This window comes from Electrophorus electricus, chromosome 4 (genome assembly GCF_013358815.1).
Source record: "Electrophorus electricus isolate fEleEle1 chromosome 4, fEleEle1.pri, whole genome shotgun sequence".
NCBI classification, from domain to species: domain Eukaryota; kingdom Metazoa; phylum Chordata; class Actinopteri; order Gymnotiformes; family Gymnotidae; genus Electrophorus; species Electrophorus electricus.
The window spans coordinates 28,585,694-28,607,051 of record NC_049538.1 but is presented as its reverse complement, the minus strand read 5'-3'; the positions used below and the strand labels follow the sequence as shown (position 1 = coordinate 28,607,051).

Genomic DNA, 21,358 nt, shown 5'->3' with positions numbered 1-21,358 from the left:
TAGGCTACATCAACAGAGTGAACAAAATGAGAATAGTATTTAAATATTACTTCTCCATCCTCTAATTAGCGTACATTTTAACATTATAGCCTACATATGATCACATAACTGCATAACAGCACCAAGCACAGACCTACAGGATGACACGATTGTGAAATATTCGGAAGCATAAAAACAAAGTTTATTTAGCCGGCATATGAATTCACTAGCATTACATCTTAATTGCTAAACCCTTATGCTTGTTTTAAACTGTTGATTAATTACCTTTCATAAATGATATGGGTTATGTGTTATGTGTTTTGTTTATGTGATTATACAATTTAGAGACTGGAGTGGCAGCGAAATAGAAGAGTCGTCTCAAGATGTCTCTGGGAGTCATCGTGGTGCATTGCATATTACTATTACTATAGATTTTTTTCCGTTTGGTAGAACCACACGAGGTAACTTTGGGATGCTATAAAAAAAAATGGTTTCCTAAGTGACCATTTACGCAATGTGGGAAAAATGTGGTGTTTTGAAATCATGTCTGTCCACTGAGACAGATTGAGATGATTTCAAAACTCCAATGGCAGAGGGAATACGAATGCCTTTGCTAGTGGACTAGACTTCACATTTCTATTGTACGCACTGGCTTTGAACTTTGAATACGAAAGTAGGCTACCTTTATGGTAATATGTAAACATTATTAAGACATTACCATTTAAGGCTGGAGACATTTTGACTGGCATTAAGGCATAAATGCATGTAGCTAACTCAGGTGTTGATTTTCCTTCAGGGGTTCTACAGAATGGCACTGGCAAAAGGAGACCCCAATCAGCTGGAACATAGCCAGGTAATACACGTTTTACTGTTTGCGTTGTGTTTTGAATATAATAAGAATGACTTCATTAACTAATTAATGGTCAACAAAAAATGAGGTGCATGCTGATGAATATAGCTTGCTTTCTCCAATGCGGGTAGTAACAGAAAAGATGTGTCAAAGCATTAGTGGGCTCAAACAAAAATGGCAACACTATATACTAAATTGTTTTATACAGAATATGAGACTGTGCACACAGGCTTTAATGATGGGTTTATTATTTGAACTGATAAAGTTATATTTGTATTTGTTATGTTTTAAAGTTTTAGTTTAAAATTTTATTTTGTTTAAAAATGTGTTGTCTACACCCCACCACCTCTTATCTCCACCCTCCCTCTACACAGAATGTGTTTGTAAGACTCTGGAATCTCCCACATGTCATCATCACAGTCAAAGTCATAGGGAGAACATACACCAGTGCAAAGGCAGCGAACATGCTCCTGTCTTCAGTTTGTGAAGCATGTGAACAAGGGGTGAGAAGTGCTGGCAGTCTGGCTGCCTGCACCATGCAGCCTGCCATCCTTATCCTGCAGCCTCAGTGTAAGTTCACTAACAATGACTATGTTTGAACTGCTAGAAGGCTGAAACTTTATCCGAATCATGTTAGTCCTCAGTAGACCGCTCTGCAGTAGTGTCTCCCAGCCTTTTTACCACACATGGAAAAATCGTATAGCCTACCCAGAGGAAACAACTATGCTACAGATTGCTATTGCAGTCCTATGTTTTCTTTAATATCTCATGCACAGACATTTAAATTTTGCTAAATTCTCATTCTCAAGGACAAAAGAAATGTGGAACTTTATATAATAACTAAATATATGTATTTAATATTGTATGACATTTATATAAATATATGGTCATGAATGCATTTGTAAATAATGTCAGGCTATAATTATATAACAAAACAAAAATTTGTTGAGATACACATTGGCACGGAAGGAGTGAGAGGCGAGTGAAGTTCTTAGAGTGTCTTTTATTCACCATTACAAGCTCAGACTCAAGCAAAAAAAAAGAAAAAAGAATGCACTAAATAGCAAGCAGTAAGACTCATGGGCTCGATCAGCTGCAGAGGCAGGCATGCTGCAGCAGTGCAGCTCCTACCTGTGGGCTTTAAATAGTGAGGAGAAAAAAGAGGGAGCAATAGGGAACAGGTGTGCGCATTTAACAATATGGAGGTGACTGGGACCATGGCAGGTGTGGTTTGTGTGTGTGTGTGTGTGTGTGTGTTTGTATGTATGTGTGTGAGTGTGAGTAAGTGGGCGTGTCCTTGCTGGGTGCTCGGTGCACTGTGATACACATATTAGCCAATGATATTTCATCTACAATTCTTTGAGTGTGTTTTTGTAAAGCAGGCTTTGTTAGGTATGTTGAAGTGCTTTGCCTTTTCAAGGAGTTTATGAAAGCATATGGTTTCATAGGCTCATACTCTTAAAATTTATAGACATGTGTCAGAGCTGAGAGAAGGAGCTGAGTAAAGCAGCCAAGGTCAATTTTTTTTAGAACCAAATGCTTAGCACTTCTTGAGCAGTCTGCTTGTGAAATTGTTCAGCCTATCTACTCATGGGTTCTTATTCTAAGTGATTTGTAAGGGATTATCTTTTTTTATTTTACATAAGGCTTCATTTTGCAGTGACAGAGCTGGTGCCTAGGATCAGGCGCAAAGCTGCTCTCAGGCAAACAGTAATAGCTGTGCCAACGGGACCAATCCAGAAGAGAGGTTTACTCTTTCACATTCTTCCACTGAGGAGGCAACACTGTCTAGACACAATGTGACTCATGACTTCCTCTTGACCTCTGTACCAGTGGAGAGTTGCAGTTTCAGGACATGGGCACCAATCATTCTAGTGCAAATACTAGGATTACTTATTTTCAAGTGTGAGCTGACCTTAATAATGGTTTGATTAAAAATGATATAGTTTAGAAATGATGCCAGGATTTACAACAAGAACAAACTGGCCTTTGAGGTTGGTGTCAAAGTCTGCAGTTCGCCCAGCTTTCTCTAAAACAAGAAGCATGAGACATAAACTGAAAATACGAAAAAGGTACAACAGCAGGGACTAAATGTAGAACATTAAAATCAAGACTACTAAGACTGAGCAATCACATGCACTACCAACTGATTTAAGATCAAAGAAATAAACAAATTCTAAAAATGAAAAATGTTCTTTTAGTTTGTCTCTGATGTGGGTCCTGTGTATGTTTGGGTTTGTTTGGGTCTAACTACTCTGGCTGTTTACATTCATTTATTTTTCTCCTATTCACCTTTTTTATTTAACATGTTTTTGATTTTTGTAGATTTTTGTCCGTGGATCTTAATTGGTTTCCTGTTGTTAAATTAGATACAGTTTTATTGTCTCCCAGACAATGTAACTCTGCCTTCCTGCAGACTTAACTGGTTAGATGATTGTTTGGGAAATTATATAATCATCAATAGAGAATAATTATTATTCACACACTACAAACAATGCCAAAAAATAAACAACCCACAAACTATTTCATTGTTTTACCCAACACAGAGATTGCCAGTTAATTAAAACATTTACTATTATGTTTCTCAGAGGGAATTCCAAGTTATAGTAGTCCAGAAACGGCTTCCTAACCTTATAAAATCTTTGTGTGGATTGCCTGGTTGAGTATTTTAGTTTCTCAAGTTTTAAATATGCCATCACATTCCTCACCTATTATCAGTGTATAGCAGGTGTAGTCGATTTCAATTAAATAAAATAAGGCATCGATCCAGTAGAGATAAAAGGGCTAGACGTCTGACAGTCAGTACCGCCACTTTGAGGGCCAGGTCTAATCTCCTTGAATATAGGAAAGTATTTCAAAATAGAGGACCAAAGCTGCACCAACAATTGCACCAGAACCTATGTTAAAGGGTGGCTGCAGTGTGATGCGTGGGAGCAGGTTGGATATCTATGTTCGAATATATTCTGGCATGTTTGCTCCTTGGAAGGTGGAATCTATGAAATAATTCAAATTGAAGCATTGAGGTTGAGTGTCTGCTGTTAACTGCCAGTTGCCAGGAATGATCTGAGATCTAGCCAAAGCTTTCCCTCCATTTCACCCTAATGTGGTTGATTGATGGGGAAGCAATTGCTTAAATTGCCTTTTAGGACCACCTTAGTGGTTTCAATGGCAAGGTTAAATAAGTGAGGACTGACCCGGCAGCCTTGTCTCGTCCCTCTATGCTGAGGAAATGATTAGGAATAATCTAATTGGTACAAATTGAGGGCCTGGGATATAGCATATAACATCCTTATCCAAAAAAGTGGATCCAAAACCAAACCTCTTGCAAATTACATAAAAATCTTCATACTTGATCCGATCAAATGCTTTGTGTGCATCTAAAGAGAGCAGAACCTCTGCTGTAGGTGAAGTTTCAGAAGAATAGAGGACATTGAACAGCCTGCATAAGTTAACAAAGAGCTGCTGGCCTAATAAAGCCAGTCTGGTCTGTATGCATTACTGTATGCCTCACCGGCTCCAGTCTCCTAACCCTAACCTTGCTTAAAATCTTATCGGCACAGAAGAGCAAACTCACAGGCTGATATGACTCACACCTCAGAGGATCTTTTCCTTTTTTAAAAAAGGAATGAAATTATTGCCTAAACTAAAATAAAACATTGCAGCTAAACTTAATTTCAATCGACCATATAGCATCCTCTTAAATTGCCAACTAGGGCCTGTGAACCACTTCATGCGGGTAGCATGTGCCTCCACTATCCATGGAAACCATCTCACCATTTGAGAATTATATATAGCAGTAATGTCTACTTTGTCACCAAATGGACATTTCCTATTCAGTGAATACATTTTTATGGTGCATATGGATAATGCATCCAGACATTAACTGGACTGACCCTACTGGTATGAGGACAGTGGGTTATGATTCCACTTGCCATGTGAATGCAATTATTCTTAAACTAAGCATGTAAAACAGAACATTTCCTTAAAACAGATAAGGCAGAAAATCTAAGTTATGAAAGGTATGTTTTGGCCAGTAATGATATAAAGGTAATGTTGTTCACAATGCTTATGTGGCTATGACAGATGGAAAAAAAAACCTAATGTTTTATTTGATTTGTACTTAGTCATAGCTGCTAACTTTCTGGCATGCCAAGTGCTGGACCACCTGGAAGAGAAAATGCTGGCCTTGCAGTACCCACCTGCAAAGGTAATGTGAGATTTGAGGTGAACCTGAACAACTCTCCATGTCCAACTCTCACTTATGATCCTTCAGTCTAAGATAATATTGCTAATGTTGCTAAAGCAGTTCCTTCCTCCAACCTCTCTCCCCTTCAGCTTGCGGCAGGGATGGCTGCACTGATGTCTTCTGTCATACAGAGCCCCGCTGTGCAGTACATCCTCTACAGCAAGCTTTCTCGCCTGGCAGAGGAAGGCACAGACAGTGCGTTGACTTTCAGTGAGCACTTGGTCAATTACATACTCCCTGCAACTTCTGAGGAGATAGGTAATAATCTAATTCTATTTGAGCTTTGGGGGCACTAAGAATCTATTAATTTACTAAGAGTTATTAAGTTTAAGATGAATATAATTGTGCTTTTTTAAAATTGGCCACTAGATGGAACTATTGTGTTCATCTGTTGAAGTGCATGTAATCACAGCACTTTATGAGATCTAGAGACTGCTCAATATTTGTTTTAAAAATTGGCAGTTTTTTATGGCTTTTGTTATTTTTGTCATAGAACTGTGTGTAATATATAGCATTATATTAAAAGAGATGCATATGAACATATGAACTTTGGACTGATTTCTAGTTTGTTTGAGGTGTCACCAGAAGGGGGAGCGCTAGAAAAAAAGGTTTCACCTCTAGCATTACTTTATTTGGAGCGTTTTAAAATACTGAATCATCTTCAGTTAATTTTTCTTTGAAAACAGACATTTTAGAAAAGATGATCATTGATACACCGTGTACTCATCCACAACAACATCGCATACTGAGTTGGCTGGCTTAACTGAACGCATTGTTCTGGAGCTGTTCATGAGCAGCAAGGAAATGATGCAGGCTATTAGGTTATTAGTACACCCACTGCCATGACAGTAGACATCACTGCCTCCGTCCAGGCTCGCTGTGTGTTAAAGCATTGTTGTCTCATGGACTGGAGTACAAAGGAATCCATGTGCAAAAGTCAGTTAAAAGCATGTAGAATCATAGGATTATATATGTGGATTGTTAGAAAATGTGTTTTTCATATTTGCCCTCTTTCTCACAAATACCCATATATCTTGTACTAAATAACTGTATATAATATAAACTAGTATTTATGTTAAGGAGCTATATTAATTTAAATATGAAATGCACAGATCCAGCACTACATATTTATTAAGTATGGTATATGGCATATATGATTTTTGGTTTTGTTTTTTTGTTTGTTTTTTGATGTTTTGCATATGGCCAGCTCAGGCTACATCCCCCTCAGAGGAGCCATTCCCCCAGAGCAGCAGCCTGCACTTGGGTGGTAGTTCAGATGAAGTTCCCTATTCATGGCTTTTTCCAGACACTCCTGTTTGCCTGCAGCCTTATATAATTCCCACCTCACGTGGCTCTTTGTCAGTGACACACCACCTTAGCCTGAGCTGTTATCCTATGCTCCCCTTTGGCATTTTTAACAGCACAACCAGCAAAGAGAATCTAGTTAACTTGTGTTTTTGTCTAGCCATCTAAATCTAATTGGAGTCCTGTAATGCTGCCTTGCGAGCACGAGGCTCTGAATGTAGTCTAGTTAGCTCTGGCTAATGTCCCCCTGGCAGTTTGCCCTTATGGTCCCATGGTCATTGTTATTGCATTGGGGCACATGGGCTTGCTGTTTACACACTGTTGTAGTGAGGAAGAGCTTATTATCTATCCAAGTTTCTGCTCATGTCCACCAGCACAATTGGATCAGCTACAGTGATGCAGTGATGACCTCACAAGCTGCTTCCAGCTTACTGTCCAACCTTACTATTGTCAAATCTTCAAATAAATCTTGGATGGCTTTGTTGAAGGGCCTGTGTTTTCCTCTATCATTTCTGCCAACTTATAGTGTGTGTGTGTGTGTGTGTGTGTGTGTGTGTGTGTGTGTGTGTGTGTGTGTGTGTGTGTGTGTGTGTGTGTGTGAATTATATATATATACATGGAAAAAAATGAGACCACTACAAAATGATCAGTTTCTCTAGTTTTAGAATTGGTGGGTATGTGTTTGACCAGGCTGTGCAGTTTTGTTTTATTTTATAAACTACTGGCAACATTTCTTCCAAATTCCTGATAAAAATATTGTATTTTAGAGCATGTTTTTTTTTAATGAAAATGACTAATTGTCAAAAACTGTTACAGAAATTTCAGACCACAAATAATGCAAAGAAAACAAGCTCATATTCATTTATAAACAACACAGTACTAATATTTCAACTTAGGATGAGACAAGAAATCAATATTTGGTGGAATAATCCTGATTTTTAATCACAGCTTTCATGCCTCTTGGCATGCTTTCCACCAGTCTTTCACATTGCTGTTGGGTAACTTTATGCCACTCCTGGCACAGAAATTCCAGGAGTTCAGCTTTGTTTGATGGCTTGTGACAACCCATATTCCTCTTGATCACATTCCAGAGGTTTTCAATGGTGCTCAGGTCTAGAGATTTGGCTGGCCATGATAGGGTCTTGATCTGGTGGTCCCTCATCCACACTTTGGTTGACCTGGCTGTGTGACATGGAGCATTGTCCTGTTGAAAAAAACATTGTCAGAGCAGAAGGAAGCAAGTTTTCTTCCAGCACAGTTTTGTAAGTGGCTTGATTCATGTGTCCTTCCCAAAGACTAATCAGCCCGATTCACACCTTGCTGAAACACCCCCATATCATCACTGATCTTGCACCAAATTTCACAGTGGGTGCAAGGGAGGTTTGTAGGCCTCTCCAGGTCCCCGTCTACCAATTACATGACTAGGTGTTCCACTCATGCTCTCATCAGAGAAGATGACCTTACTCCAGTCCTCTACAGTCCAATCCTTATGGTCTTTTGCAAACTTCAGTCTGGCTCTTCTTTACTTCTCATTGATGAAGAGATTTTTTCTAGCTTTGCACAACTTCAGCCCTGCCACCAGAAGCCTGTTTCGAACCATCCTTGCTGTGCAATTCATCCCAGCTGCTGCATGCCTTTCTTTTTGTAGGTCACTTGACATCATCTTATGGTTGTTAAGTGACATTCGAATGAGGTGGTGATCATCACGGTTGGTAGAGAGTCATTTTCGACCTCTGCCAGTCTGTAGCTGTTGTTGTCCCATGTGTTTGCTGCTTGACCTTGTTCTTATGAATCGTAGTTTTTGACATTTTCAAGATGGAAGCAACCTGATGCTCACTGTATCACTTTGCCAGTAAGGCTACAATTGAACCCTTCTTTTCCTCATTAAGAACCTTTCTTTTCAACTCTTTCGGCATGGTCTGTAGCTGTATTTTGACTACACTTACTTTTTAGGTGTTCCTAGCACTGCTTTTCCCATCCAGCTGATTCTATAACAAGAGAATAGTGATGAGAGCAGCAGTGGTTTTTATGCTGTTGCTCGTTAGAACAGGATTTTGTTAAGGTGATCACCTATTCAGCATCTCATTAAGTAGAATGAGGTGTGTCTGTGAAGGAATTCAACAAACACCGGAGCTATATATATATATATATATATATATATATATATATATATATATATATATATATATATATATATATATATATATTGTGTGTGTGTGTGTGTGTGTGTGTGATATGGCAGATGTGGCATCTTGCACATGACCCAAACCTGAACAGTTCAGACCAGTTTAATTGTAAGCATGCACAATGCTTAGAGCAATATTCTTTCAGCCAGACTGCTCTCATGCTTAGAACACTTAGAAAGCTCTGAAGTAAAACAAACGCTGGATGATTTTCCTACTACTTACTGGTTAGTCACATTTATCTGTCATCAGAGAGACGGGCTAATGAAGATGGCTGATGGGTGCTTGTGAAAGAACACGGATGCACAAGAGAAATGCTTCCCTTCCTCTCCTTCTTCCCAGGCTTTTGAAAAGCATTCCATTTAAAATAATTCATTTGATATGGGATTCCTAACCTTGAAGACAGTTTGGAATTGTGAGAATTCCATATCACTTAGATCTGGAGGAGTTGAATGATTCAGCTGGTGGCCCTTATTACCGCCCGCGGCACAGGAAAAAGACACAAACAGTGTCATATCCTCCTGGTTGTATTCTTGGTATAGCTTTTATGTACTTACCAAGGTAATGGGTGATTGGGTTATCCCGTTGGTGTGCTTGGGTTTCTGTTGTGGGTGTATATTTAAGGTCATACGGAAGAGCATTAAATCAAAGTTGGCTAATAAAAAAACCCTGCACATTTTTAATATTTATATTGTCACCAATTTTAAAATAACACTAGGTTTCCGTTTTGCTAAGAGTAGACTCTCCAAGTGGTCAGGTCTCAAGGTCACATGACCCCTAATTATTTTATCTAGGCAGACTGTGGAAGGAATGTTGGCTGAAAAATCGCATATTATTTTAGGGATCTTCAATGTCTTGTATGGAATGTCTCTTTAAAGAGCTGATTGGTCTTTCAGAGGAAGAGGAGGCATATCGGGAGCAGAAGGCTAATAGCGGCGCTGCTGGCCCTAAGCCTGGGATCGCCAGACTGGGAGTGCTGGTGGCCACAGTCTGCAGACGTGCTTATGGGCAAACAGCCGCCCAGCTCCAGCGAACCAGGAGTCAAGGACACCAGTTGGTCAAAAGCATCCCCAGTGTGACTCCTCTGGTAGGCTCCAGTTAGACATGTTAGGTCTTGTTTAGACGTGTAAAAAACGTTTGGGTTTAGCTTTAGAATATACTGACATATAGGAGCCCTGTGGACAAGAGAAAGTATTCAGACTCTCAAATAGATACTTATTTGACAAATTGACCCTCCAAGCAGTTAGTAGCATGTGTCAGTAATAGTTGAATAGGCAAGCGGTACAAATCATTTGAAAGTTACACAAAATCCTACAAGAATATTATTTTAAAATGATATCAGAAAAAAACATAATATGTTTTTACAAAGTTTTGTGGTATCAGTAATACAGACACTATGAAAGCCACTGACTTGTCCTTAAAAATAAGAGTATCTAAAACCAGAATTATGGTGGTACTTATTCATATTATTAAGTTAGTAACAATAAAAGTAATAACAAAATGGTGACCTCAGTGAAAGCCAGTCATTGATGGAATATGGTAATTTAACTGAGAAATAGGGTAATTTGTAATGAATACGATAATTTAACCCCAAATTCTGTGGCATAAACACAGAATCTGTCTAATGTAATGATGCATTTTGTGAGAAAATCCATGCATGAGGAAATTTGATGTCAACAGTCTGAACAGGAAAGATTAAAATCTAAATGCAGTTCTAATCAGTTGTCAACAAAACAACATGTTTTGGGGTTTATATAACCTGTTTTTAAATAGCATTAAAATTTGGAGCTGTCCTCTAAGAATTTGAGCATGTCTGCACGTTCTGTTTTCTAAGGTGGATCTTGCAAAGGACAGCACAGCAGTGCTTCTGGAGGCTGTGGCCACAGCTAGACAGAAAGTGCTGGACAGCATCTTTCCTGCACTGGTGAGGTGCTCATCATCAGCCCTGATTCACTTTGCATGTGCATTTGATGTGTCTGTATGTATGTTCATATTTATAAATGTTCTGGTATTCACATATAAACATATAGATGCTTGGAAACCATATTTAATGAGTGAACTGAATTAGCACAGCATACATATATTGTTGTTGTTGTTTTTTCTTTGTATACCCTCAGGGGAAATGTTTTCTCTAGTAAAATGGAGGAAGTGGACACAGAAAGTTTTATTACATGTTTGGTTTCTTTACCATTCCTGTGAACATCCGATATTGCTGAAAAAGTGGCAGGCCTTTGTCAGTAATTACTTGATTCAGTGGCTAAAGAACATTTATTTATTCAGGGAAGAGTCATTTGTACTTAGCTACTATACATTTAAACTAGTTTAAACTATTACTTGGACTTAAATTTTAATAAGAATAAGCACTTAACAGTAGTCTTAGTTTAATATCCAGATGAGAAAATTTTGTATTTTTATCATATACTTTTGTATTCATTCAGAGAAGATTTACTCCAGTAGCAAGCCATTGTATTTTCTATTGTATTGAAAATGCATATATTTTTTCATATACATATACTTATACATATATATATTTTCTATTGTATTGAATTTGAAATCAGTAATGATTCATTCATTTTGTCGTTATGCTTATGGGTCATATTTTCATATAGCTTTAGCCCAAAGACACCTCTATTTAATATGCAGTAGTACCGTAGTTATAGCCTGCTGTTCTTTTGCCTTTCAGCTCCATTTTAATCACAGCCCTATCCATCAGCACAGGGGAAACAGAACAAAATGTGCTGAGAGGCACTTTGCAGTCTTGGGATGGAGCCTCTAGTCCTACCACGGGTCTGGGGGCCCTGCGTGGGGACAGGGGTGCACATTAGCTGCTCCTCATGCTTTCCTTCAGACTGGTCCTGTAAGGCCTTAGCTGAGTACAGTCTTGAGACTGGGTCATGGCCTGAACCAAGGGCTCTGCAATAGAGCTCATCACCAGCACACACTTTATCTGTGCCACAGCACTGAGCCACACCAGTGATACTGCAAAGTTTCTTTGAGTGCCATCAAGTGGAATGTAGCTGCTGGCATGATTGAAGGGCATGAGATGGTTTTGTGTCCAAGTTGATTTTTCAAAACATGATGTAAATAAACCGGGTGTATCTCAGCTAGTGTGAAGCATTGCCTGTATTATTGGAGAGATAGATGGGGGCTGCTTATTGATGGTGGATTTGTTTTTAACTTCACAGGCACATGCACAGACAGATTTTGTGGGCACATGTAAGGGCTATGGTGCGTTAAGCCAGTCTATAGCTGGCATTACATTTGCCGTTTGTTTGAAGAAATGTCCTAGTGGACAAGGAGTCGAATAAAATGAGCATGTCGTCTTTTGTTTTGTTTATTTGTTAGCATATTGGTGAGGTTAACATTGTGATTGCTTACAGAAGTTTAGCGTCTTAACAAATGGACTTTACAGAGCAGTACAGTTAATTTTATCACCAGGTGTTCCCTTGAGGAGATGCACTCTGCTAGGGGTACGTCTGTGCTCTGTGGGGGAGTTCAAGACTACCATGGGTACACTACATGGGTGGAATGTTTGAACTGTTAATATCATTTTTTTTTTTCCATCATTTTTTATAAGACAAATGCTCCACTCAGGCCTGGGTGTTTTACAGGCTGCACATTCCAGACTTCCTGCAGTGTGTGACAGTACATGTATTACAGTGGCAAAAGCAGCTGTAAGACTCCCATGGTATGGACTAATGGCTGCTTTTGTGACTTTTTAGTTGTAAGTTTTCTTTGAAATCTTTGGCGTAAGTTTAAGAGGTCAAAAACAGGACAATCAATCATGTTCAATCTTATTGTATGCCTTGGTTTTTGCATTCAAAAGTTTTACCAAAGCATCACTTATATTTGCTTTTATGTGTAAACTGAATTTTAAAAGGTTTTCTTCCTGTAGACACCCTATGAATGTTGGGTCCATGCAGTGACTGTATTTAACATCTTTATCAAGTATACCGAACTGGAAAATAGCGATTGTAAAAGAACGTTTAGTTTGTGTGGCAATGACAGGGAAGGAGTGACACGAGTGCAGTTGAGGAGAATCTTTATTCTCCACAGCAATAAAGACTAATGTTTAATGGTGAAACAAAACTAAGAGAAGCAAATACACTAGCAGTGAGGCTTGTACCACGGTGACAGGAGAGCGCAGGCTACTCTGGATGACGTTGTCTTAGGCACTGTCACAGAGCAAAGTGCAGTACTGGAGGAGAGCACCTGTGGGCTTCAAAAAGAGAGAGGACAAATAAGGCACAGGTGCTCGTGATTAGTAATCAGGTGATTGGCACCGTGTGTATATGCACACACGTGTGTGTGTGTGTGTGTCTGAGTCACTGGGTGTGCCTTGATTGCTGGGTGCCCTGTATACCATAACAGTTTGAAGTTGTCTTTGTTATGCAGGGCAACATCTGGTTCTTCATGGCCTGTAAGTGATACATGTGCCTATTGTCTATAACACTTTTTCCTGTTTGTTTATCATGCCAAGAGATAATAGTTCATCATCATATAATAAGTTAATAGCATAATAGTTTAGATAATTTGATTCGAAGTCAAAGTCTGTCTCTGTTCAGAAGGCTAACTTATTTAGGATCAAATGGTAATCTGGTCCTACTACTGTTCTAAATAATGCGTTAACCTCTCTACAGGAACAAAAACTTTTCATTTCTCCTGGAAGTTTCTCACAGATCTTTATGATTCTTTTAAAACAGTTTACCAATTTGATTAAAAAGAATGTGCTATGGCATTTCACATCTGAAATGTGACAGAAATCACAGATGGATCTAAGGCGCAGATTGTGAAGCTGTTTACAGGTCCAAAAGACACAGATCCAAAGGCCCAAGGCAGCAATACGCTACATAATAGGAACTCATTAATCTTGGTTATGAGAAACATGATCCTTTAAACATTCTGCTTTTCTGGAACTATTGTCTGTGATATAACTGAAGAGCACAGATTCTACAAATCCACTTGATTGCCAACATCCCCAAACTGCTATGAGAAAATATAAAACAGAATTTAATTCATGTGCTGGACTTTTGACATTTCCCTAACTTAAGGGGATTAGCCATTTTAGCAGAGTGAGGGGATTACATACTTGGCATTTCTCTCTGTGCTGAAGCCAAAATGTATTTTATAACCTTAAACCTGCTCTAGGAAAGTAGGAATCTGCTGATGGCTTTGACCACATCATCCTTGGGATACAAATGTGTCTTGCTAATATATATATATATATATATATATATATATATATATATATATATATATATTTATTTATTTATTTATTTATTTATTTATTTGCTTTTATATGCAGTACACAAACTCACTCGTAGAAATAGCAGAGAAATATCGATCGTTCAATCCTGTCACAATTAGAAACATCTACCCTCTAAAATGATAAGCATGAATATGTGACAGAAGGCTGATTAGCAACAAGGCTGATAACAGCTGAAGAAGAGGCATAGAATCCTATGGGGTACATCATTACAGTGTTTTCTCAAAGAGGCCAGGAAGTGTTTTCATATCTATAAGTGAAAAGACTTGTTAAAAATATAATGCAGCATCCTGAAAGTCCATTATTTTGATGCCTTAAACATTGAAATTGTAATATTTCACTAAACCTCAGAGACTACTGAAACAATAGACTAAAGGCTTCAGGATTGTTCTTGGGGTCTTTTGTGAGTAAAGCTAAGCTTTTCCCATAACATGTTGAATTCATTCTCCTAGGTATGGTGGATCGAGTAGTTTTAAAATAAAAATATATTGATACAAGATGTTTTTGATCCTCCTTTAACATATGAAATATGTTAAAAATGTGTATAACATATAGTAAATCAGTGAATGGCCTTTACTTCTTGCCATATTTATCTCAGATTTTTCGAGCATTCATAATCGCTCTGGAAGAGATCCATCCTCACTACAAGCTCTGCTGCCTTCTTCTTAGAAACACTGGCAGATATGTGGATTCATTTTAGGTTTAGCATCCATGTACACCATATATGCAGCAGCACGTCTCATTGGACCCAGAAAAGAATAGCCGTTATATCAGAATACCAAAGAAACTAGTTAAATCTAAATTAAAATCTCAAATTGAGTCAGTAACAAAATGCCATCAAGAAGCAAAAATAAGACTGAATGTCTATGAATAGTATGCAGTCATTCTGATATATTGGTGTACATTCTGAAAATTACAGACTTCAGCAGCTTCAGTGCTACAGTCTTTGTTCTCTGTTGCATGTGTCGGGTGATCAGTGTGGGCATGTATTGCACAATAGTGTGTCTACTTTGTCTGGTTGAAAGTCACGTTCTGGGAATGATCTCAGCAGCAAGGTAAAGATCTGATCTGTTTTGTCTGGGAATGTGTTTTTTTAAATGAGTTTATCAGTACAAGCGAAGGGAAAAAAAGATGGTTGGTTGAGACTTGTAAAAGTTTGAAATGGCTGTGAGGGGGTTTTCATGAACAGATGATCTGTGATAGCCAAATAGTGTTGTATAAAAAAATCCTGTATGGTTCTTTACACACACAAGAGATAAAGTAGCTTTAATTCGATCAAGATCAAATGCAAACCTTCTGTTGCTGCTCTTGAGGAGGGCCTGCTTCCTTTCACGAACACTGGAGGGCAAGTATATTTGCTGAATGCAGACTTCTTTACTTTTATCATAACTTTTAGCAGTATTATGAAATGCCTTTACAGTGTACTTCTTCAGATCAGTGAGGCACTTTCGGTCCCATCAGACAGGTTTGTCAACCAGACCCTGAGTGCCCCAGAGCTGTGCAGTGATCTTGAACAGGTCAGGGAATGTGAGTTGTCCCAAGCTGTAGACACGCTTATTCCTCCCTCATTAACTCATGGACCTGTTTGAGATCTCTTAGAGCACTAGATAAAGCAGGTGACTCCAATACATCTGGCACCAATATTACCCCCACTGGCTATGTGCCACGTTAAGGGCACTTAGGGTGAGGTGTGAAGAAAGAGGTCATCTAAAATCTGTTAGGGAGACAGATCTCATACAAACAACCTCCCACCTCCACCATGTCCACCCATCCACCTTAACTGGGAACCTGAAAGTCACCATTCCAGAAATAAATATGTTTATAGCGTTCAACTTAGAAAATAAGTATTGGAATAGACGTGATGGAAAAAGGGCAAGAAGATCTTTTGTGCATTCCTAAGGTACCCAGCCTTACATCTTATAAAAGATGTATGACCATTTCTTTGTATTCCATACCATTCCATACTAATAGTTATCATAAAATGTGTTTTGATCTTTTGTAATTTTGTGGGTTTTCTGTTATCCATGAAAAGATTATGATCCAGTAATAGTTCCAGTAACCCTGTGATGATTATTTAAACATAAATGTGTAGAACTTTATGCTTACATAATCCTATAGGTTCTGGTTTCTAAGAAAGCAGTTTTGAAATGGATTTATTTTTCTTTGAACACAGATTTCTGGACGATCTCCCAAGCCAACAGAAGAGATACTTTACTCTGAGGGTGAAGGACCAAAAGCAGAAGACACAAAGAACCCCTCTGATTGCTCTCCACCACTGATGTCTAATGGCACAGATGAGAGGGCCAGCCACTCCCACGCCCCTGCTGGAGGGTCACTGAAAGATCCCACAGAGCTCCAACCATCTGAGGAGGTTCGCTTGCACCATACAGAACAGATCCTAGAGGAAAATCACCCAGTACGTCCATTGGAAAGTTGATTTATAATCGTTAGAGAGCCGCTTCTTTGCTGAAAATATTGGATAAAATCAGCAGATTGATTGTTGATGTGTGGTTTACCACATCAGGTGATCTGTGATACCACAGGTGAGAAGCTAGAGATCTTTGCTACATACAGTAGCTCTTAAATCTAGTGCAAATGCCTTTGCTCAACTTAAATTTCATTGTACACATTTGAATAATTTAGATAACAAAGTATCAGACCCAATATTAAATAGTTAAAATGATAAAGTTACAGAAACTATAGAAATAGTTAAAAGATTTCACAGCTCATAGATGCTTGTGACCCTATTTTAAATCACTAATGATTTTTAATTGTATTACATTTTACATTTTCATCATTTAGACTCTTATCCAGGGTGATTTAAGTATATTTATATTTTATTTACTGTGTTTATTGTCATTTGTTTTTGTATAAAAACAACAAATGAATAACAGATTCTCAAGTACACATCTGAGTACATCTGCAACTGGTACAAGTGTGCTTCACTAAAGTGGTCCATTATAAACTTATAGTGCTAATTGCTTTTTAGTCACTACTTTTGAAGGAATGTTCCACCTTACAGAGTTTTAACATAAAGTAACACGTTCACTTACTTCTTTATTAACCAGCTGCAATTGAACAGATTTTTTTGTAGGCTCTGAATGTGTTCACCGTGCCTATCAATTACGCTCAGATCTCATATGTAGTAAAATCACATTACTGCTTTGCTTTTGTAATGTTATTGTATGTTTAAATTCAGAGTATAAAAATAGTTTGCATGTCATAAAGAGTATTTTTTGCTGTCAAATTCCATTTAGGATGGTGTGAACAAAGAATTTTCTCAATAAAATCCTTGCGTGTTTATGCACCTCAGTATGTGGTCTGTATATATAGGCATATTAAGAACAATTACAATTGTGTAAAACTGCACATTCATTGATTCCATCATTACCAAATTAATGTGACTCCCCTGCTTCGCCAATGTCAGCAGGGAATTATTAAATGAAGAAGCTACTGCCATCTGTTGCAGACAGAAAACATAATCAATATGTATTTCAACACCAGTCATACATTATGAAATGCTCAGCCAAAGCAATGAAACTGCCAATGAAAATGCAGAACTGCATGTTCTGTTCTTCAGATCAATAAATATTCAGTGGCGCTTTAAATTGTAGTTGGATCTTAAGATGGTATCTTGATGATTCTAGTATGATAGTCTTGTAGAATTTAATTCTATACATCAGATGGACGAACCATGGCACTTTGGTGGTTATCTTCACCACAATAACATATATTAAAACAGCTCTCATTTATTGGTTTAGCTACAAATCTAAACCAATATCCATTTTTTGACCAAAATAGTATGACGCTTCGTATGTTGCAGTCAGGTTTGACTGGCTTTCTACAGCATCTAGCACCACCATGGTACACATACTGGATCATACATCTCTGCCCTTCCTCAAACAGCTGTTCTGTAGTGCTGAGCTAACAGCACCAGCCACAGGGCTTCTTCCAGATCCTCAGTCCTGACCCTGGGGCCAAAAAGGAATCAACCTTCCCTTTCCCAGGCCATCTAGTAGACCACATCATGCCAGAGTCATGCACAACTCTGTAACCCCATCTGACTCACAGAGAGTCGGTCTGCCTCCGAGCAAACACTGCAGACACGCTTTTGACGATGCTCTTGATGCCTGCTGGCTTTTTGATGGCCAATCTCGACTCCCTGATGCTTTTGACCAGGCCATGGAACACCATGAGGATGCTGTGGTAGTTCTCTGCGGCTGAGACCTCGTAGAACTGGCAGTCAGCTGAGAGCGCGAGCAACCAGCCCTCCTCACTGAGCACCATCCGCCGGTGCTGCAAGTCCTGCTTGTTGCCCACAATAACCACAGGCACCTTTTCTAAGCCTACGTAGTCCTTAGTGGCCTTTATGCTCAGAAGGAGTTTGCTTATGTTGTTGAAACTTGCTCGGTCACAGATGCTGTAGACCAGGATGAAGCCATCAGCCCATTGCAGCCTCTTCTCCAATGTGGTGGAGTCAGGGGACATGCCCTCCTGAGAGATTCATGAGATGCCGTCAGTTCCATTAAGCACTGTACACTTTCAGAGCATTCAAAAAGCTGAATTTAACAACCATCAGTATTACTGACTTACTTCTTAACATCAGTGATTATAACTAAGGTGTATAACCATGTCAAATATAGATAATTACCTGTGAATATGGTGAGTCCCATATATTGACAGTTTGCTGTCTTCCATCCACAATAACACTGTTACTATAAATTGACTCTGTAGAGAAAGAGAAAGTTTATCTAAAAGGATCAGCCTGCACTGAGCACAAAATAATGAAATTAAAGAATAAGTGTAATTTACCAATTTCTCCATATTCTCCGATAAATCTCCGGGTCAGGAAACGAACAGTAAGTGCTAGAACAACAATAATTAGAATCAGACAAGTATTCATCTTCACCTTCATTAATGCGCAAAGGGTTCATAATTTTAAAAGCACGATTTAAAATACAGCGTTTAAAATAAGTCGTTAAAATAGTTAAAATGTTCATATCTAACAATGGCAGGTTTTCTTTTTATAAACTGCGTAATAAACACACCTGATTTGCCAACATTATCTGTTCCTAGTACGACAATATTTGCATCCATTCTCAGCGCGGTCAGTCCAGTCATATCCTAACTGTAGGTAGGGCAACGCGAACCACAAAATGGAACAGGACGATCTTTCATCGGTTCCAAGACAATATGGTCTTGCGAGGTCTTGAGTTCAAGTACAAGCTCCCTGGACTATTCCATTTGTGTTCGTCCGGGGTTTCTGGCAAACCATTCACTAAAAGCGTCTAACTGTAGTAAAGTAAAAACTGTAGTTTATGACATCTTCGTCCTGTTTAGCTAAGGCACCAATAACTCTTAAAAGAAAGCCATAATTTCTCAGTTTTACACAAAGTAATTAGCTGGAAATGGAACATTCCAAAAGTCTAAAATGAGTCCCAAAACTTTATGCAGCTAACAAGTTGGGTAGTAAAGTCCAATATAAAATAGGTTATTCGTTTATTTTGAAAATATATAAGCTTCTCTGAAATAGTCATAAAACTATGTTTAATGTTTTATTAATTTATTTATTCATTCAAGAATAATAAATATAACAAAAGCAATATGCCGGATTTAAACAAAACAGAGCCAAGAACCACTACAGAGGTTTCTTCTGGGTATTCAGTATTCCCAGCACTAAAGCTAAATTCCTCGGAAAATATATAGAATCTAGGATTTAGGAATCTGAGAACTATAGCCCAACTTTATTCATTTCAACCTAAAAACTGACCGTTTAACTGCAATTATATGAATTGTATAGAGTCACAAGGTGTCGCTAGTTGCTCAGGATTGATTCTACTAAGTGTTAGTTGTGAGCTCGTCAAACCAATCTGTTTTCATGACACCCACACAATATGTGGATGAAAGAGGCATACAGACTCACAAGACACAGATTACTGTGACCAAAAGGCAAGAGATGTGTTCCTCCAACCTGGAGACATGGTGGTCAGAAATCTTGGTGAACATGTGGTCAAATCTATATAATATTTTTAGAAATCTCCTGAAAATTGGAAGCTCTCTAAATTATGGAACTGACTCATATGATTTCATTTATTATTAGTAGTAGTAATGGTGGTGGTGGTATTTTTATTAGTATTATTAGTAGTACTAGTAGTAAAAGTAGTAGTAGTTTGCCTAAGCAGATATTTGCAAGCAAAAAGATTTATCAAGCTGTAATTTGAAATTGCAGATGTTATGAAATTCTTCAGCAACTATCCATCGAGCATCTTGTAAAATACTTTTCTGCCATAAGAGGTCAGTGTTGTTTAATGTACATCTAGACATTAAATCCACTATTCAGTCCAAATGTCAATACATCTGTATGATCTTGATTTCAGTCGATTCAGTATATGCAGAGGCACAATTAAATTCAGGTTAATGCACTATTTTACACATTTGATTTTATAAGTAAAGTAATTTTCTTATTATAGTACATGCAGTGTTTGGATTCTCTTAGCCTATTTTTTGCATTGTAGATTTTAAAGGCTTTTTGAGTGAGATAAAATCACTAGCCAGTGTTATCTAGAGACTTGAAACATATTATCTAGGCTAGTAGGTATTATATACAGATGTGGTCTATACACTGTGATGTGTCTGATTTTAGCAGTCTAAAAAGTCTACATGACCTAGATGTCAAAGTCAAAGTAATGACAAGAAATGGGTCATATGGATAAACTGCAGAGTGAGATATATTACATTCTTGATGAATGCTAAAATGTAGGACCCTGCTGCTTTGCCTCAGGTTGGACAATGCATAGAATGTGAGGTTTTTACGGCTCCCTTGGGAGGACATTTAAAAGCCTTGTGAAATGATTTATAAATCTTATATATGTTGGCACTCACTAAAGGGAATTTAGATATGAGCCTTCTGTCTGTACCTTGGGGCCAGTTCCTCCATTTTCAGGCTGATGGGTTGCTTAGTCCTTTTTACTGCTGCAAACCTTGTATAAGCAGCGCTGGCTAAGCTACACTTTATTTATATATGACATTGAGTTTGAACGTGAGGTCAGTGTATGCCTTATCATCAGCTAATGCTGATGAAACAGGAGTCAACTCTGTGACACTTTGCTGTGAAAGGTGAAAGGTGCAAAGAAAAATAATTACAACTTATTTGAACAAACCAATGATCATCTTGTGTGAACAATGCACAAATTTTATGTTCCATTCTTAAGAGAGCTATTTAGGGATTGCTTATAGGACAAAGATGAGCACTGTCTTCGTCAATGGCAGATAAGGTAACCAAGCAGGTTCTTCTTGATCATCATCTGTATCGGCTTGCGCTGCACAGCATAGTACTCTCACTGTTTTTTAGAGCACCTGCCTCAAATCATTCATTAATTAGCAAGCTTGTCATGAGCTTGAAATGTATCTGTTGAAGCTAGAAAACCATGCAGCTGTCACAAGCGTGGGGGCTTTAAGGACTAGAGTTGGTATACACTGTTGTATGTAACTGAACTGAAACTTTTTATGTCAAATGCTGTATGCTTAAT

The 21,358-nt window shown here is 38.2% G+C and overlaps 2 protein-coding genes across 6 annotated transcripts; one reads left to right on the top strand and one right to left on the bottom strand.

The window, feature by feature from the left end:
• Positions 1–569: 569 nt before the first annotated feature.
• plin1 (perilipin 1) lies at positions 570–17,136 on the top strand. Of its 4 annotated transcripts, none has more exons than XM_027004553.2 (8): positions 570–652; positions 776–832; positions 1,204–1,399; positions 4,954–5,036; positions 5,165–5,333; positions 9,460–9,650; positions 10,398–10,487; positions 16,003–17,136. In XM_027004553.2, exons 2-8 carry the CDS (start codon positions 788–790, stop codon positions 16,264–16,266), a joined length of 1,038 nt encoding a protein of 345 aa, XP_026860354.2. In that variant the 5' UTR covers positions 570–652; positions 776–787; the 3' UTR covers positions 16,267–17,136. The 4 variants fall into 4 exon arrangements, with proteins under 4 accessions (XP_026860354.2, XP_026860355.2, XP_026860353.2 ...); XM_027004554.2 differs by having other exon boundaries at positions 575–668; positions 5,165–5,285; XM_027004552.2 differs by having other exon boundaries at positions 575–668.
• Positions 12,614–18,999, bottom strand: si:dkeyp-59c12.1 (uncharacterized protein LOC555379 homolog). Of its 2 annotated transcripts, none has more exons than XM_027004556.1 (5): positions 18,878–18,999; positions 18,642–18,695; positions 18,481–18,557; positions 17,899–18,323; positions 12,614–12,782 (listed from the first exon to the last, which is right to left on the bottom strand). In XM_027004556.1, the coding sequence occupies exons 1-5, from the start codon at positions 18,948–18,950 to the stop codon at positions 12,671–12,673; spliced, it is 741 nt and encodes a 246-aa protein (XP_026860357.1). In that variant the 5' UTR covers positions 18,951–18,999; the 3' UTR covers positions 12,614–12,670. The 2 variants fall into 2 exon arrangements, with proteins under 2 accessions (XP_026860357.1, XP_026860359.1); XM_027004558.1 differs by lacking the exon at positions 12,614–12,782 and adding an exon at positions 17,228–17,289.
• Positions 19,000–21,358: the final 2,359 nt, after the last annotated feature.

Bases quoted from the DNA above. Each gene is read 5' to 3' on its own strand.
- si:dkeyp-59c12.1 (XM_027004556.1), bottom strand. From the start codon at position 18,950: ATGACTGGACTGACCGCGCTGAGAATGGATGCAAATATTGTCGTACTA. The intron at 18,696-18,877 runs GTGTGTTTATTA...TTGTTGTTCTAG, and splicing joins AGATAATGTTGGCAAATCAG to CACTTACTGTTCGTTTCCTG. The intron at 12,783-17,898 runs GTGAGTCAGATG...CTCTTTTTGAAG, and splicing joins CGGAGGCAGACCGACTCTCT to CCCACAGGTGCTCTCCTCCA.
- plin1 (XM_027004552.2), top strand. The intron at 833-1,203 runs GTAATACACGTT...CCCTCTACACAG, and splicing joins ATCAGCTGGAACATAGCCAG to AATGTGTTTGTAAGACTCTG. The intron at 10,488-16,002 runs GTGAGGTGCTCA...CTTTGAACACAG, and splicing joins ACAGCATCTTTCCTGCACTG to ATTTCTGGACGATCTCCCAA.